This window comes from Bufo bufo, chromosome 7, assembly GCF_905171765.1.
Source record: "Bufo bufo chromosome 7, aBufBuf1.1, whole genome shotgun sequence".
NCBI classification, from domain to species: Eukaryota; Metazoa; Chordata; class Amphibia; order Anura; family Bufonidae; genus Bufo; species Bufo bufo.
The window spans coordinates 225265195-225283907 of NC_053395.1; the positions used below are offsets into that span (position 1 = coordinate 225265195).

Genomic DNA, 18713 nt, shown 5'->3' on the forward strand with positions numbered 1-18713 from the left:
GGAAGAAGAGTCCGAAGAAAAGGTTGAAATGGACTATGTTTCTTCACATAACCCTGATGGTGACCCTCTGGAAGATGAACCTGACCCTTCAGTGTCCACCAAAAGATGGGGTTCTAAAGGTCACAGTAGTGGAAGGAGAAAAAAGAATAGGAAAAACTAAGTGTCCTGGATGAGGCTGAGAATCAGCTCTATAAATGTGAATAGTGTGAAGACTAAAAACAGGCGGCAGGCGATCTACCAGCGTCTGTCTCAGGAGAGATCTGACATCTTCTTCTTACAGGAGACTTATTTGAAGAGCAATGCTCAGGTGTTTGCAGCTCAGACAATACAGCAGAAGTTCCCTGTATGTAGTGAATGTGGTGACCATGTACCATCTGTGGTGTGCGCGGTGCTGCCTGGTCATCAACAGAGAGCTCCTGACCTGTGATAAAATCTTATATAATATCCTGGAAAGTCTGAAGACGATATATAAGAAAGACATGAAAAATAACCGCAATAACGTGTACTGGAGGAACATCCATGTGTCAGCAATTGTATAATGTGTTGTGATGTTTATTATGAAAGTGATGTAACTTTATATTATTTATTATTTTCTATGATTTTATTGTAAATGTATTGTAATATTTTGTTGCCTGTTTTTAAATAAAAAGATCATTATAGCAGTTATATTCTTATACATAGAAGCAGTATTATAGTAGTTATATTCTTGTACATAGAAGTAGTATTATAGTAGTTATATTCTTGTACATAGGAGGCAGTATTATAGTAGTTATATTCTTGTACATAGGAAACAGTATTATAGTAGTTATATTCTTGTACATAGGAGGCAGTATTATAGTAGTTATATTCTTGTACATAGGAAACAGTATTATAGTAGTTATATTCTTGTACATAGGAGGCAGTATTATAGTAGTTATATTCTTGTACATAGGAGCAGTATTATAGTAGTTATATTCTTGTACATAGGGAGCAATATTATAGTAGTTATATTCTTGTACATAGGAGCAGTATTATAGTAGTTATATTCTTGTACATAGGAGCAGTATTATAGTAGTTATATTCTTGTATATAGGAGCAGTATTATAGTAGTTATATTCTTGTACATAGGAGTAGTATTATAGTAGTTATATTCTTGTACATAGGAGGCAGTATTATAGTAGTTATATTCTTGTACATAGGAGCAGTATCATAGTAGTTATATTCTTGTACATAGGAGCAGTATTATAGTAGTTATATTCTTGTACATAGGAGCAGTATTATAGTAGTTATATTCCTGTACATAGGAGTAGTATTATAGTAGTTATATTCTTGTACATAGGAGGCAGTATTATAGTAGTTATATTCTTGTACATAGGAGCAGTATTATAGTGGTTATATACTTGTACATAGGAGCAGTATTATAGTAGTTATATTCTTGTACATAGGAGCAGTATTATAGTAGTTATATTCTTGTACGTAGGAGCAGTATTATAGTAGTTATATTCTTGTACATAGGAGCAGTATTATAGTGTTATATTCTTGTACATAGCAGGCAGTATCATAGTAGTTATATTCTTGTACATTGGACCAGTATCATAGTAGATATATTCTTGTACATAGGAGCAGTATTATAGTAGTTATATTCTTGTACATAGGAGCAGTATTATAGTAGTTATATTCTTGTACATAGGAGGCAGTATTATAGTAGTTATATTCTTGCACATAGGAGCAGTATTATAGTAGTTATATTCTTGTACATAGGAGCAGTATTATAGTAGTTATATTCTTGTACATAGGGGCAGTATTATAGTAGTTATATTCTTGTACATAGTGGGCAGTATTATAGTAGTTATATTCCTGTACATAGGAGCAGTATTATAGTAGTTATATTCTTGTACATAGGAGACAGTATTATAGTAGTTATATTCTTGTACATAGGAGGCAGTATTATAGTAGTTATATTCTTGTACATAGGAGCAGTATTATAGTAGTTATATTCTTGTACATAGGGGCAGTATTATAGTAGTTATATTCTTGTACATAGTGGGCAGTATTATAGTAGTTATATTCCTGTACATAGGAGCAGTATTATAGTACTTATATTCTTGTACATAGGAGGCAGTATTATAGTAGTTATATTCTTGTACATAGGGGGCAGTATTATAATAGTTATATTCTAGTACATAGGAGGCAGTATTATAGTAGTTATATTCTTGTACATAGGAGCAGTATTATAGTAGTTATATTCTTGTACATAGGAGCAGTATTATAGTAGTTATATTATTGTATATAGGAGGCAATTTTTATTGTGAAAACAAACAAAAAAAATACAATTAAAATACATTCTTACAAAAACAAAAAAATAACAGGCATTGTACACACAATGACTACTCATCTAGAATGACTATAGAATCATATTAAACTTAGAAAGTCCACATTTGCTGGGGAGGAAAAAGAAGAGAGAAAAAAAACCCACACAAAATAACATCATATTTTCTGTTTTAAACCAAAGACACATTTCTCCATAATTTCCTATTATTCGGGTTACTCTTTATCTCTAATGATTTAACCCACTGGAGCTCAGACATTATTTGGCTTACGGCTGTGGTGTGGTGGAATGGCTCATTGTGTATAGACACGCGGGTTCTCATGTGCCAATGGTAATATTTTATGACAGAAATGATCAGGTACATTGTCCCCCTGTCTACATTCCTATTTCTGGATGGAACAGCATAGATTATTTCAGGATAAGTCAGGGACTGCAGTAATGGGATGTTTAGCTTTTGCGACACCTCTTCCCATATTCTCCTCCCACCCCTGCAGTCAGATATTAAGTGCTCCATCGTCTCCTCCTGCTGACAACCGAGAGGACAGTTCCTATCTGAAACACTTAAAAATTTCAGGTTACCCCTAACAAATAGCTTTCCATGTAATGACAACCAAGCTATGTCAAATAATTTGGCGGGGAGTCGATTCCCATTGAGGAGCTTCAGACTTTCTTGTAAAGTGCTAGTCACACAATCCCTCAAGACAAGTGGAGAACAAAAGAAAGCCCTACAGACCCTCACGTATAGATCCTTCCTTGGCTTACCCTCAATGTAGGACTTCTCTATCTTCCACCTTCTCACACACTTCAGCCCATAGTCCAGGTACTGGGGGAGGTAGTCACTCGTCCATCGACCCCTCTTGAGACTGCCGCCTCGCACCCAAGACTCTGCAAAAGGCATTATCCAGTCCCTGATACTATTCACCCACAGGAAGCTGTTCTCTGAGTCCAGGCAACCAAAATTAACTTTTAGAAACATGGAGTCAAAGAACACCCTTGGATTCAGCATATCCAACCCACCCTCTCTCCTCTGTAGGTAGGTGATCCCTCTTTTTATCAGGTTCAACCTGTTCCCCCACAACAGTTGGAAGAACAGGCTAAAGAGCCTAGCGGAGAAAGATTCCGGCAAAGGAAAAACGACAGAGACATACAAGAAGACAGGGACCAGGTAAGTCTTCAACATTTTAACCCTTTCTCTATAGGTCAGCCTCCAGTTCTTCCATCGCTGAACCTTTGCATTTCCGGCTTCCAACTTCTCTTCCCAATTTAGTTTGGCGTTATCATTCCTCCCAAATTTGACCCCTAGGATTTTAATATAGGGGGAGGCTCTCACAAATTGTGGCAGATCAAAGTCTGGATCACTGTCTGATATCCAGAGAGCTTGACTCTTCTCAAGGTTGACCAGAGACCCTGAGGCCTCTGAGTAACTTCTGATGGCCGCAGACAACATCTCCACCTCACGAGGCTCAGATATCACTACAGTCACATCATCCGCATAGGCAACAACACTCAGGGGCAGGCAATGGGGGACTGGCACCCCCTGAAAACCACACTCCTGCAGTGACCTCAAGAATGGGTCTAAGGCAAATACATACAGCAGCGGACTCAGTGGGCAACCCTGTCTCACCCCTGCCTCAACCCTGAAGGTATCACCCTGCCAACCATTGACCAGAGGAAAGCTCTCAGCCTCGCAATACAGAGTCTTCAGCCAATCGATGAATTGCCCCGGAATACCGTACTTTGACAAAGTGGCCCATAGATACTCATGATCTACTCTGTCAAAGGCTTTAGCCTGGTCAAGACTCACAACATATCTCCCACCCCTCAGGGCTTTACATCTCTCAAACATCTCCCTTATCGAGAGGACTGCTCCAGAGATGTTCCGCCCTTCTACTGTGCCAAACTGACAGCCTGACAACAGTGCTGAGGACAGACAAACTAATCTAGAAAACAGAATTTTTGCCAGAATCTTTCTGTCGACATTCAAGAGGGCAATCGGCCTCCAGTTCTTGATGTCACTCGGCTCTTTACCTTTGGACAGCAGAATCAGCGAGGACACTCTCATGGATGGAGGCATCAGGTGACTTTCTAGACAATTTGTATATACATCCACGAGGATTGGGGCCAAGAGGTCTCTGAATGTCCTATAGAATTCTGCTGTTATCCCATCTGGACCTGGTGCCTTCTTCAGATGTAACTTATCAATTGCCTCTTTAACCTCCGCCACCGTCAAATCTGCTGTCAAAGGAGAAAAGTCCAAATCATTAGTATCAGGGAGCGGAGTTGCCTCCAAGAATTGGGTCATCTTGTCTCTATCCAAAACCTTCCTCTGAAACAAGTCAGCATAGTAAGATCTCACCACCCCCAGGATACCCTCCCGAGATTCTTGCAAAACACCCTGGGGGTCAGTGAGACCGGTGACAGATTTATTTGCCACTCGCTCCCGGCAATTCTCAAAGGGATCAGGAGACCCTAAGGTCCCATAATCCCGTTCAAGAACCAGGGAGGTATACCTGCTGTACTGATACTGCCTTATCTCAGATTTCAGCCGGTCTATCCTTTGTTGGTCATCCCCTCCCGCCGAATATAGTGACTCCAATTCTTTCCGCAGCTTGAGATACTGGCCATACTTACTCTTCCCCTTTATAACTGACAGTCTCTTTAAGAGGGATCTGATCTCATCCTTGACATCCTCCCACCAGTCGGCCATATTGTCATAAAAGTCCACTCTCTCTAGCTGACTCTGTATAAGAGAGTGAACATGACTCTGAACCGAAGGGTCTTCTAATAGACTGGAATTAAGTCTCCATAACCCTCTACCTGTCCCAGAACACTTTGTGACACCCAAACAGAAATATAAGGCCAGATGGTCTGAATAAGGGACGATCTTCTCATCTTTCTCACCAATGGTCTCTGTAGGACTCACCAGAGCTAAATCTATCCGACTTCTTCTTTCACCACAAAAATAAGTAAATTTTGGTTTCCGACCACCCTGCACAAACACATCTGACAACCCGGCCTGTTGAATAATTCTGTTTAAGACCTTGGAGTCTCTGGTAAGAGGCCTATTAGAGGACCTGTCACAAGATGTCCTGGTGGCATTAAAATCTCCAGCCATGATGACAGGGATAGATGTGAAGAGATATGGCTTCACTTCATTATAAAGGTTAACCCTTTCAGTCACTGTCTGCGAACCATAGATATTTATAAGACGGAGCCTCCTACCCCGAATAGTAACTTCTAGAATTAGGCACCTTCCCATCAATACCTCTGTCAACCTATGTATAGTTACATCATTGGTGTTAAAGAGGATAGAGACCCCGGCACTTGGTTCTACAGCCAGTGACCAAAAGGATGGACCAGACCGCCATTCACGCTCGGCTTCCCGTAAGAGTCCTAAAGTATTCAAACGTGTCTCTTGTAAGAAAAAGACATCAGCATCAAGAGACCTTAGATGTTCATAAACCGCATGCCTGGTCCTCCTCACTCTGACACTGTTCACATTACTGGAGAACACTTTAAGGGTAAAGTCAGCCATCAAAGCAAAGCAAAGCACAAGAAGCAGAGATATTCCCCCCATCATCATGGATCTGAGTCTGAGCCCACCTGCCGACCACCTGTCTCCATGTCCGATTCGGACAGACGTTTAGCTCGCGGGGGTTTCCTTTTTGTGGGGGGATCGCCCTCTTGGTCCTCATTAAATTCATCTACCACCCTCTTTAACTCTCTCTCCATCTCTTCCTCAGCGTCTGACTCTGATAGGACACCGTACCTATTTGTGATAGTCATGACACCTGACCCGGGGTCTACTTTCTTTTTGGAAGGTTTTTGGACAGTGGTCCATTCCCCCTCAGGCTTACGGCTGGTTTTGTCCTTCTTCCGTTTCTTCTGCGGATTTATTGATGCAGGGGCAGAAGACGACGTGCCCACAACCTGCTCAGTGACCTCCCCGTTCCCCTCAGTGGCTCCTGGCTGGGACTGGTCAGACACTATGTCACCTATGTTGTCACCCATGTTGTGCTGAGGCTCGGGCGGTGTCACTGCTGACCCTGACAACAGCGGCTCCTCCTCTAGGTCATCTGCCACTTCCAGCAAGTCCTCATCAGGGAAGTCCTTACAAACATTATGCCAGGCGTCTGGACAGTCCCTGTGGGAGTGACCGATCCTACCACAGAGGTTGCACCGGATGTTCTGGCAGGTGGCGCTGACATGGCCGATCTCCCCGCATAAATTACATTTTACCAGGGTGCACACACTCGCAATATGACCGGCCTTTCCGCATTTAAAACATTTTCTAGGCTGACCCGCATAGAAGCATACCCCTTTCTCCCGGCCAATAAAGAATGAGTTGGGCAGATGTTGGGTGATGTTGTTAACCTGCCGTAACTTTACCAGGACCTTCCACCCCCCAGTCCATATGCCATCCTCGTCCCTAGTCTTGGTCAGATCTGACATTAGGTCACAGTGTCTTTTTAGCCATACAACAATATCCTGGTGTGGTACCGACTCGTTCCAGAATATTATGGTGACGTTTGCTGTGTCTGGTCTAGAGATGGGGATGAGGCTGAACTTATTCCAGTCATCAGCATCTCTCACCCGGCGAAATGAGCCCAGAAGCGGTCCAGGTCAGACATGAGTTTAAAGCTGACGTCATACCCCTGCCTGTCAGGAAGGTTTATCACTGCCAGGATGTTAGATGGCAGGAAACCCATTTGGTGGCACAGAAGTTCACGGACCACAAACCTCCTGTCAGGCAACTCCTCCTTGGCCCCTCTATGCCTGAACCTGACCACGTTCCTCCTCTTAAAAGCCTGACCTGTATAGTTCACATTAGACCTGAAGGATGGTGACCCACGGCTCCAGGCATTACCAGAGGAGACACCACCAGTTCCACCCTCCTGCTGTACTTGGGGGCGCTGTGGTGGCTGCTGACCGCCTGCACTATGGGGGTTTGACACTTCTGGTGTAACTAAAGGGGGGAAGTGCTGTGCATCAGACTGTACAGCCCCCTCCCCACCATCATCCATAATACTCTGCGGGTCACAAGCCTCTGAAGGCTGATCTAATGGTGGACCCGACTCTAGAGATGACCCCAAATCCCACACACACTGTGAAGCGCTCCCCTCTGCAGAAACATCATCAGTAACATCACATACAGTCATATCAGTGCAGTCACTAGCAGTATGATCCTGCTCTACAGAGCCCCGACAGTCCTGCTGAGCCATGACCTGTGAGCTCTCTGCCGCACTGCTGCCTTCAGGCGAGAGTCCACAGTCCTGCTGCTCTCTACTGCCCCCCAGGGCTTGTGGTGACTGCACTGCTACTGCAGAGTTACCTTCAGGCGAGAGTCCACAGTCCTGCTGCTCTCTACTGCCCCCCAGGGCTTGTGGTGACTGCACTGCTACTGCAGAGTTACCTTCAGGCGAGAGCCCACAGTCCTGCTGCTCTCTACTGCCCCCCAGGGCTTGTGGTGACTGCACTGCTACTGCAGAGTTACCTTCAGGCGAGAGTCCACAGTCCTGCTGCTCTCTACTGCCCCCCAGGGCTTGTGGTGACTGCACTGCTACTGCAGAGTTACCTTCAGGCGAGAGTCCACAGTCCTGCTGCTCTCTACTGCCCCCCAGGGCTTGTGGTGACTGCACTGCTACTGCAGAGTTACCTTCAGGCGAGAGTCCATAGTCCTGCTTCACATCACAAACCGCTGGGACTTGTGGTACCTTTTGAGGAGTCTCTTCAGGTCTTTGCTGTTGCTGGACACTTTCTCCCACTTCTCTGTACAAATTCCCTTTCTCAAAAGGGAAGCTGGCTGGTCTGAGGACTGGTCTTGCACAGGCCTGCTGGGTGTCATCTGGACAGGTTGGAGACTTGGGTTTAGATGGAGATGGTTCTGGCGCAGGTCTTCCCCCATGTCCCTCAAGTCTTTGCTGGTTCCTGAAGGATTCAGCGACTGGTCCCATTTGCTCCAGTACAGCCTCCATGTCCTGCACAGTGTCAGCGAGCTGCACAGCGAGGGCGCTCAGCTTCTTGTCATGGACGGCCTGATTGTTGGGGTTTGCTGCCTTTAGCTTATAGACACAATCTATCTGTTTCTGCAGCTGTAGTTTTGTCCTTTTTAATGTCTCTAGTCTCTTGACCAGAGCTGGGATCCGCTCGGCCAGACATAGTTCTGGTGCACGCTGAGTATTGGGGGGTTGTGTACTCACAGAATGGCTCCTTACAGGCGTCCCTCTGCTTGGTCCTTGCACTGGACTTGGTGCAGCCGTGGTCACTGCTGCGAGGTCACTATCTCCAGATTGGGGACTGGGCCCCTGGTTCTTCCCAGTGACTGCACTTGTGGCCCCATGAAGCCTTCCTTCAGTTTTCCCTCTGGTCTCATCTGTCGTGTTGGCGACTTTTGCGCTGTTCCCACTCCCGTAACGTGTGCGGTCAGACCGCATGAGGACAGGCTGCTGCAGATTCTCCTGCATGGTCTGCTTCTCCAGGGAAGTTCTCCTCTGTCTGCCTGCGGGTGGGGTGGATTGTCCACCTGCAGCCATGGTCTTACTCAGTGATGTCTCCTTCTTTACTTCCAACATTTTCTTTTCATCTTTGCTTCCTGCTGCACTGGGACTGGCAACACTCGGAACATTCCTTCCTTCCAAAGAAACTTCTGGATAATTATCCATAGTGTGAGAAGACTGGGAATTATTTCCCAGAATAGGCCTTGGAGCCTGGGCCTTGCTTGGGGAGCATCCCCACCCAGAGTGGCCCCGCCCTGGGCTTTCTCCAGACATCCCAAGCCTCAGGAGAGCTACTGACACACGTCCTCACAGCTAGGAGGCAGTATTATAGTAATTATATTCTTGTACATAGGAGCAGTATTACAGTAGTTATATTCTTATACATAGGAGGCAGTATTATGGTAGTTATATTCTTGTACATAGAAGCAGTATTATAGTAGTTATATTCTTGTACATAGGAGCAGTATTATAGTAGTTATATTCTTGTACATAGGAGCAGTATTATAGTAGTTATATTCTTGTACATAGGAGCAGTATTACAGTAGTTATATTCTTATACATAGGAGGCAGTATTATAGTAGTTATATTATTGTACATAGGAGCAGTATTATAGTAGTTATATTCTTGTACATAGGAGCAGTATTATAGTAGTTATATTCTTGTACATAGGAGCAGTATTATAGTAGTTATATTCTTGTATATAGGAGCAGTATTATAGTAGTTATATTCTTGTACATAGAAGGCAGTATTATAGTAGTTATATTCTTGTACATAGGAGCAGTATTATAGTAGTTATATTCTTGTATATAGGAGCAGTATTATAGTAGTTATATTCTTGTACATAGGAGGCAGTATTATAGTAGTTATATTCTTGTACATAGGAGGCAGTATTATAGTAGTTATATTCTTGTACATAGGAGGCAGTATTATAGTAGTTATATTCTTGTACATAGGAGCAGTATTATAGTAGTTATATTCTTATACATAAGGAGGCAGTATTATAGTAGTTATATTCTTGTACATAGGAGCAGTATTATAGTAGTTATATTTCTGTACATAGGAGCAGTATTATAGTAGTTATATTCTTGTACATAGGAGCAGTATTATAGTAGTTATATTTCTGTACATAGTGGCAGTAGTAGTTATATTGTATATATGGCAGTTTATTGTCTTTACTATGTAACTTTTATGGTAATAGTTACTGTATCTTTGGTTTAGTATTAATAGTGACTGAATTGTACTATACTGTGACGCATCATCTCGGTGTTGTATCCAGTGTATTACAACCATTTTACTTGCTTTATAAAATTCAATATGATGTAAGTTCATTTTCCATGTGAATTGCTCCTGTACTCTTGCAGCAGAGAGCAGCGGCACGGCGAGGAGAAGCCGTCCATTTGTCTTAGATCAGTTAAATTGCAATGAACAGGTTTCCCTGGGACGCTGAGCACATTGTGATAATTAAAACGCCGGTGTTATTTCTTCTGCCTCAGTGTTTTGTCTCATTCCGAATTTCAGAGATTTTCGGGAGAGTTATAAAAACCGGAGCTGAAGGCTTCTGCTAGGGCTGCGGCTCGCACAGCTGGGGTGAAATAGCCGAGAAATATGTCAGATAAAACATTCATAGAAGCGGCTTTTGCTGTTAGAAAGTGAAATGTGCAGAAAGCCAGACTATGAAGTAAAACTGGGCAGAGAGAAGTGATGACCCCTTTCCCTTTAAATGAATGCATCTGTACAGCATCAGGTTTGATGGCACCTTGAAGTTAGGATCAAGAAGTAATAGCCTCGTCCTTCCCCCAAGGGCAGACATTGGGGCGATGCAGAGAACCTGCAGTTTGGGCTCATCTCCTCTTTCCAGGATCCCCAACGTTCGCCAACAGGAATGTGGGAATGAATCCAATGATGATGACAGGAGAGCGATCAGGGGTGGCAGTGTGAACATGGCGCCGGGTGGCAACTCATCTCCCTGCCTTCACCCCACAGGCATTTCCACAATTCCCAGGCATGAGCATTATAGCTAGGGCTACACGGCGACACTGGTCTCGCTATACCCGTTGCGGCCAGGATCGCTGAATAGCGGTGATCCCATAGAAATGAATTGGATGATGGCCGCAACATTCACTTGAAATCCAACAAATATGGATTTCTTGTGACTGCCGCTACAATCCCATTACATTTTATGGCATCACCGCTACTCGGCTTTCCTGGCTGCGACAGGTATTGCGTGACCAGTGTCGCCGTGTAGCCCTAGCCTTAATGGGAGCGGTTTGGTTTGCGCTCTGTATGGTCTGGCATGGGTCCTTATAGTATCCGCCAGCTCCCCTAAACTTGGGGTATACAGCCCCCCTACATAGCATTGGGGTCACCTCTTGTCATACATTCCTCTGAGCAGAAGTGACCCCCAACTTTATCTAGAGAAGTGGGGATGATATGGGGGCGGAGTCTGAATTTGGGATATCCGTATTTCAGTCCACAAAATACGGACACCTCCTGTATCTTTCCCATCATTAGGAATGACTATTATCGTCCACAGTACGGAGAAGAGCGTTCTTATACGTGTTCTGTAATTTGCAGAATGGATACACGAATGCATTCGGTTGACATTCAGGTGCTGTCCATTTTTTTGTGGACCTATAGAAATGAACGTGTCCGTGTGTTGGACATGGATGCAAAATATGGTCATGTGCATGATCCTGAGAAATAGGAAACCTGAGCGCAGTGAAATATCTCCGCCCCAGTCTGCTCCACTGTATTGACCGAGCGCACACTTACCTGCAGCCACTAAAGGGGTGGAATTAGTATAAACGTGGCACTTGTAGCCGGCGTCTCGGGCAGTTTGAGTTACAGGAGGCCTTGATGGGGTGAGGGCGGCAGTCAGCGGACGCTCACCCTTCTCCTGAGGCCTCATGCACACGGTCGTTGCCCCCAGTGCCCCCCCCCCCCCGTGCGGGCGCCGGCTGTGTGCTCTCCGCATCACGGATGCGGACCTTTTCACGGACCCCATTCACGGAGGCATGTTTCTGTCCATGCCTCCGCTCCGCAAATAAATAGAAGTTGTTCTATTTTTTTACGGTGCGGACAGATCACGGACCCATTCAAGTTGAATGAGTCTGGATCCATTGCGGCTGCAGCAGGATGGGGCCCGTGTATTGGGGACCCCAAGTTGTTCGGTGGGTGGATAGCTCTGGCTTCACATATGTCAGCTGTGTCCGGCCACTTGTTGCACTTTGTGCGCCGATCCATCGTCCATAGCAGGAGACCGCCATATATAATAATGCCGCCTGATGACGTTTCTGCCCGTCACAGGGAGACGTCCGGTGACCAATGTCCTAGAGGAAAACTACCATGGGCGTCACTAAAACTATAGCAGCCATAGCAATTGCTATGGGTCCCAGAGGTTGGGGTGGGGGGCCCTTATCAGGGGCAAGAAGATTGGGGGTCATTTCCAAAGACTGGCATTTTACTCTGGTCTCCCCCTGCTTCTGGCGAAAGCGCCAAATTTATGACGTCATACATTAGGCGCACCTCTGGCAGTCCGTGCGTCAGCAGTAACAACTACTCCGACCTCTGACTGGAGTCGTTTTTCGCCAACATTTACACCTGTTTCCAGGCGTAAATGTTAGTAAAATTGCCTGAGCCGAAGTCCTGGCCTCCCACGTGGGGAGCACGGCGTAAAGACTCCAAAAACTGGTGTAACGCTGATAGTAAATAACTCCCATTGTACCTCTTTGTGGGAAATAACAATATGGCGTTTTCTTTTGCTCTAATGTGGGTTTTCGGATATATGGCGCTATTATACGTACCTTTATTATCTTTCTACTTACGCTGCTCTTTTCATTTTCTGGCACTAGGTGGTGGGGCCCCATTCTATTTAGCTATGGGGCCCTATGCATCATAGTTGTCACGGCTGCCAGGCTGCGGACGCCTACACCCGGGTACCCCGCTCAGGGGTAGATTGGCGCTATATCATTAATGGGGATTTAATACAGAAGGAGAGCTCGGTGACGCGCGCCCGGGTCCCTCCTCCCGCTCTCCGGATCGGTTAATCGCCCGCTAACGACCCTCCTCTCATCTACTCCATGTCAGCGTCCTCTCCGTGACAGATGGCGCCTCACCCGCCGGCAGGGCAATCACTTCACACAACAAATCAGTGATTGGCCTCTGGTCTCATTCACCGGACGCCAGGCTCGTAATCAGCTCATGTCAGGCAGGAGAACGGTCCCGGGATGGGGCAGAATTAATCCTGTAATAACACATCACCGTCCCCCCGGAGCAGAACTCCACCACCGCCTGCAGGAAGAACACGCTCCCCTGTAACCAGCGGGCAGACACAGGGAAGCGCAGCGCCATCCGCCCCTCAGGACGATTTTTATGTCCTTGACTCGTCAAATCTCCAAAAATCTATTAATTTTTTCCTGGGAGAGCTGGGTGACAACCAGTATGGCTGCCGTGCTGTTCACCAGTCTGGCTGTGCAGGGATACGGGTAGGACTGAGCAGGCGACAACCCTGCAGGAGCTCTGGAGGCCTCAGTCCTACGTGACACATCCAGAGCTGCTCTGAAGTACGGGGCGGACCGGCTATAGACCCTACAGGGAAACGTCCTGGCGGGCTGATGCCCGGGGGGGGCGCTCGGGCCCTCCTCACAGCCAGGTACATAAAGATCTGATGCTCTCAGCATTAATTAATGGGGGAACATCAGGCACTTATGCACCTGACCAGCGCCCGCAGGTGCCTCCTGACCTCAACTGTATCACCGTCCTCAGAAGGGTGATACAGTGGAATACTGCAGCGAGGGCGGCGGTATTGTGTGCTGCACTGTGGTATCTGGTTCTGCTGGGGCGGTATATTGTGCTGCACTGTGGTATCTGGTTCTGCTGGGGCGGTATATTGTGCTGCACTGTGGTATTTGGTTCTGCTGGGGCGGTATATTGTGCTGCACTGTGGTATCTGGTTCTGCTGGGGCAGTATATTGTGCTGCACTGTGGTATCTGGTTCTGCTGGGGCAGTATATTGTGCTGCACTGTAGTATCTGGTTCTGCTGGGGCGGTATATTGTGCTGCACTGTGGTATCTGGTTCTGCTGGGGCAGTATATTGTGCTGCACTGTAGTATCTGGTTCTGCTGGGGCAGTATATTGTGCTGCACTGTGGTATCTGGTTCTGCTGGGGCGGTATATTGTGCTGCACTGTGGTATCTGGTTCTGCTGGGGCAGTATATTGTGCTGCACTGTGGTATCTGGTTCTGCTGGGGCAGTATATTGTGCTGCACTGTGGTATTTGGTTCTGCTGGGGCAGTATATTGTGCTGCACTGTGGTATCTGGTTCTGCTGGGGCGGTATATTGTGCTGCACTGTGGTATTTGGTTCTGATGGGGCAGTATATTGTGCTGCACTGTGGTATCGTGTTCTGCTGGGGCAGTATATTGTGCTGCACTGTGGTATCGTGTTCTGCTGGGGCAGTACAGTCGTGGCCAAAAGTTTTGAGAATGACACAAATATTAGTTTTCACAAAGTTTGCTGCTAAACTGCTTTTAGATCTTTGTTTCAGTTGCTTCTGTGATGTAGTGAAATATAATTACACGCACTTCATACGTTTCAAAGGCTTTTATCGACAATTACATGACATTTATGCAAAGAGTCAGTATTTGCAGTGTTGGCCCTTCTTTTTCAGGACCTCTGCAATCCGACTGCGCATGCTCTCAATCAACTTCTGGGCCAATTCCTGACTGATACAACCCATTCTTTCATCATCACTTCTTGGAGTTTGTCAGAATTAGTGGGTTTTTGTTTGTCCACCCGCCTCTTGAGGATTGACCACAAGTTCTCAATGGGATTAAGATCTGGGGAGTTTCCAGGCCATGGACCCAAAATGTCAACGTTTTGGTCCCCGAGCCACTTAGTTATCACTTTTGCCTTATGGCACGGTGCTCCATCGTGCTGGAAAATGCATTGTTCTTCACCAAACTGTTGTTGGATTGTTGGAAGAAGTTGCTGTTGGAGGGTGTTTTGGTACCATTCTTTATTCATGGCTGTGTTTTTGGGCAAAATTGTGAGTGAGCCCACTCCCTTGGATGAGAAGCCACCCCACACATGAATGGTCTCAGGATGCTTTACTGTTGGCATGACACAGGACTGATGGTAGCGCTCACCTTTTCTTCTCCGGACAAGCCTTTTTCCAGATGCCCCAAACAATCGGAAAGAGGCTTCATCGGAGAATATGACTTTGCCCCAGTCCTCAGCAGTCCAATCACCATACTTTCTGCAGAAGATCAATCTGTCCCTGATGTTTTTTTGGAGAGAAGTGGCTTCTTTGCTGCCCTTCTTGACACCAGGCCATCTTCTAAAAGTCTTGGCCTCACTGTGCATGCAGATGCGCTCACACCTGCCTGCTGCCATTCCTGAGCAAGCTCTGCACTGGTGGCACTCCGATCCCGCAGCTGAATCCTCTTTAGGAGACAATCCTGGCGCTTGCTGGACTTTCTTGGATGCCCTGAAGCCTTCTTAACAAGAATTGAACCTCTTTCCTTGAAGTTCTTGATGATCCTATAAATTGTTGATTGAGGTGCAATCTTAGTAGCCACAATATCCTTGCCTGTGAAGCCATTTTTATGCAACGCAATGATGGCTGCACGCGTTTCTTTGCAGGTCACCATGGTTAACAATGGAAGAACAATGATTTCAAGCATCACCCTCCTTTTAACATGTCAAGTCTGCCATTTTAACCCAATCAGCCTGACATAATGATCTCCAGCCTTGTGCTCGTCAACATTCTCACCTGAGTTAACAAGACGATTACTGAAATGATCTCAGCAGGTCCTTTAATGACAGCAATGAAATACAGTGGGAAGGTTTTTTTGGGATTAAGTTAATTTTCATGGCAAAGAAGGACTATGCAATTCATCTGATCACTCTTCATAACATTCTGGAGTATATGCAAATTGCTATTATAAAAACAGCAGCAACTTTTCCAATTTCCAATATTTATGTAATTCTCAAAACTTTTGGCCACGACTGTATATTGTGCTGCACTGTGGTATCTGGTTCTGCTGGGGCGGTATATTGTGCTGCACTGTGGTATCTGGTTCTGCTGGGGCAGTATATTGGGCTGCCCTGTGGTATCTGGTTCTGCTGGGGCGGTATATTGTGCTGCACTGTGGTATCTGGTTCTGCTGGGGCGGTATATTGTGCTGCACTGTGGTATCTGGTTCTGCTGGGGCAGTATATTGTGCTGTACTGTGGTATCTGGTTCTGCTGGGGCGGTATATTGTGCTGCACTGTGGTATCTGGTTCTGCTGGGGCGGTATATTGTGCTGCACTGTGGTATCTGGTTCTGCTGGGGCAGTATATTGTGTTGCACTGTGGTATCTGGTTCTGCTGGGGCAGTATATTGTGCTGCACTGTGGTATCTGGTTCTGCTGGGGCGGGGTTTTGCACTATGGCATTGCTGGCCCCGCCTACTTCTGTTGCCCCTGCCTACTGTCAATCGGACCTGCCTCCAACATGGGCCCTGTTTTAGTTTTTTCCAGGGCCACTTTAAGGTCCCAGTCCACCTCTGGTTGGAAGAAAGCAGATCTTTGGATGACCACAGCAGCACAGAGTGTTACAGGAGAGGAGAAAACGCATAGTGTGGGGCAGTGACGATGTCAGTGAAGACAGGTCTGCGTCTGACGGGGGCAGAGTCAGTATGTGATGTGGAAAGGGAGATCACAGGCTCACACGGAGGAGGAAGCACCACAGAGTATTTCAGGAGAGGGGCGTGCTAATCTTGGGGGAGGTAAAGAATCAGTTACATAGTGGGAGGAGAGGGACAGCAGCACATAGTATTTCAGGAGAGTAGAGGCTGGTGGTTGCCCGGGGGTCAGTTTCATGTCCGATATAACGTATACATGCGGCATTAGGTGGACACAGTGGTCGTGGAGCTGTCAGTATCTGGATGCGGTGACCGTGTTCAGTTCACACAGGCCGTTTGTTGTACCTGCGGACGGCCGATGATCGCTCCGTCCTCCCGCTCTTCATCAGGAGACGCTTGACCTGGTGTCGGTGGAATCAGTACGGGCCCCGGGCCCCCATTTGCTTGTCAGACTGATTTGCTTTCGTCTTCTGGTTCTTTACCTGGCGACAGCGCAGAGGACGAGGAGTGTTACATCCAGCGGGGGGCCAATCATGGGGCCCTCACAGGAAGCCGGGAGCCCCTACCTCCTGTTAAGTGCTCCTTGACTAATAGCTCATGCACACAAACATATTTTCTTCCCGTGTCTGTCCGGTTTTTTTTGCAGCCTGTATGCGAAACCATTCACTTTAATGGGGCCGCAAAAAAAAACGGAAATGACTCAATTCCATCGTATCCGTATGTCCGCACGTCTGTTCCGCAAAAATATAGAACATGTCCTAGTCTTGTCTGTTTTGCAGAAAAGAACAGCCATTGTTACAATAGATCCGCAAAAAAATCGACGTCACACGGATGTCATCCCTTTTTCTTGTGGATCCGTGTTTTATGGACCGCAAAATGCATACGGTCGTGGGCATGAGCCCTAAAGCAAATTATTATCTTTAAATAGGTTTTCCAGGCTTTTACTATTGGTGACCTACCCTATGGCAGATTTACACTCAGCTGGATACAATTGTAACAAAACCTCAGCGGTATTAATCCTATATATGTTTCTAACCTCTGGATATAAACAAGAATGTTTCATTCACTGACAGCAAGGAGAGAGATGATGACAAATTGAAATTTTAAAGTTGCAGAACTAGCCTTTGACTAAACCTCTTTAAGGAGAAATTGCGTCGCGAGCCCTAAAACCGGAGATTTAATCGCTAATTACTGGAGAGCAGAGACAACACCATCTGCCGCCGCCGATTACTGAGCCACGCTGCTGACACAGGAATAGCGCTCAAACATTCCTCCAAGCTCGGGGGCCGCAGTCCTCCACTCCGGCTGTGTGTGTCCTTTAAGAGTCCAGTTGAGGACTGCTGATGGGTTCCTTCTTAAAGGGACGGTACACCCACAGTCCATCATCTCCACAGTACAGCTCAAAGTAAACTGTTGTTCCCTGTTATCAGTCTTTTCAGGCTGTAGGGCAGGCATCCTCAAACTGCGGCCCTCCAGCTGTTGCAAAACTACAACTCCCAGCATGCCCGAACAGCCTACAGGTATCAGCCTACAGCAGGGCATTGTGGGAGTTGTAGTTTTACAACAGCTGGAGGGCCGCAGGTTGAGGATGCACAGTACGTGCCTTTTGTGTTGTGCAGCTATGAAGCTTTTATACTTTACTGTATCGTCTCTTCAGCAGATGATACATTTTCATTGTTTCTTGTTAAAGTTTATACATTGTTGCAAAAAACCCTCCCATCCATCCATCCATCCTGTAGGTGTATATTCGGTGTAGTGCAGCCGCCTGTACATTTGTCAGCTGCAGAATCGGTGCATTGTCACGTGATTCTCTTTGTATCCTGCAGGGGGAGCTGCTGAGTCCGTGCCGCTGTGACGGGTCTGTCCGTTGTACGCACCAGCCCTGCCTGATCAAGTGGATCAGTGAGCGGGGGTCCTGGAGCTGTGAGTTGTGTTATTACAAGTACCACGTCATCGCCATAAGTACTAAGAACCCTCTTCAGGTAAAGGTAGGTGATCCCGGCCCAGGATTATTGTGTCATGACTGCTGGTAGGAGTTTTTTTTTTACATTGTTTTGTTGACTTTTCTTTTAAAGGGGTTGGTCCATCAGGGACCTTGATGACATATTGCTAGGATATACCATCAATGTCAGGCAGGTGCGGATCCCACCTCCGGGACCTGCTCCGAGAAGATCTCCAGAATGGGCCCCTCGAACTGAACAGACAGCCGCCGCGCATGCACGGCCACTCTTCGTTTACCGCTATGGTTCTGATAATAGCAGAGCACTGGCGGTCCCATGG

The 18713-nt window shown here is 46.3% G+C and overlaps 1 protein-coding gene across 1 annotated transcript in view; it reads left to right on the forward strand.

Moving 5' to 3' along the window:
- Positions 1–18713, forward strand: part of MARCHF4 (membrane associated ring-CH-type finger 4) — an 86995-nt gene that overhangs the window by 35520 nt on the left and 32762 nt on the right. The window contains exon 2 of the mRNA XM_040439430.1: positions 18260–18415. Within this exon, the coding sequence (XP_040295364.1) occupies positions 18260–18415 (156 nt within the window). The remainder of the gene's footprint in view (positions 1–18259; positions 18416–18713) is intronic.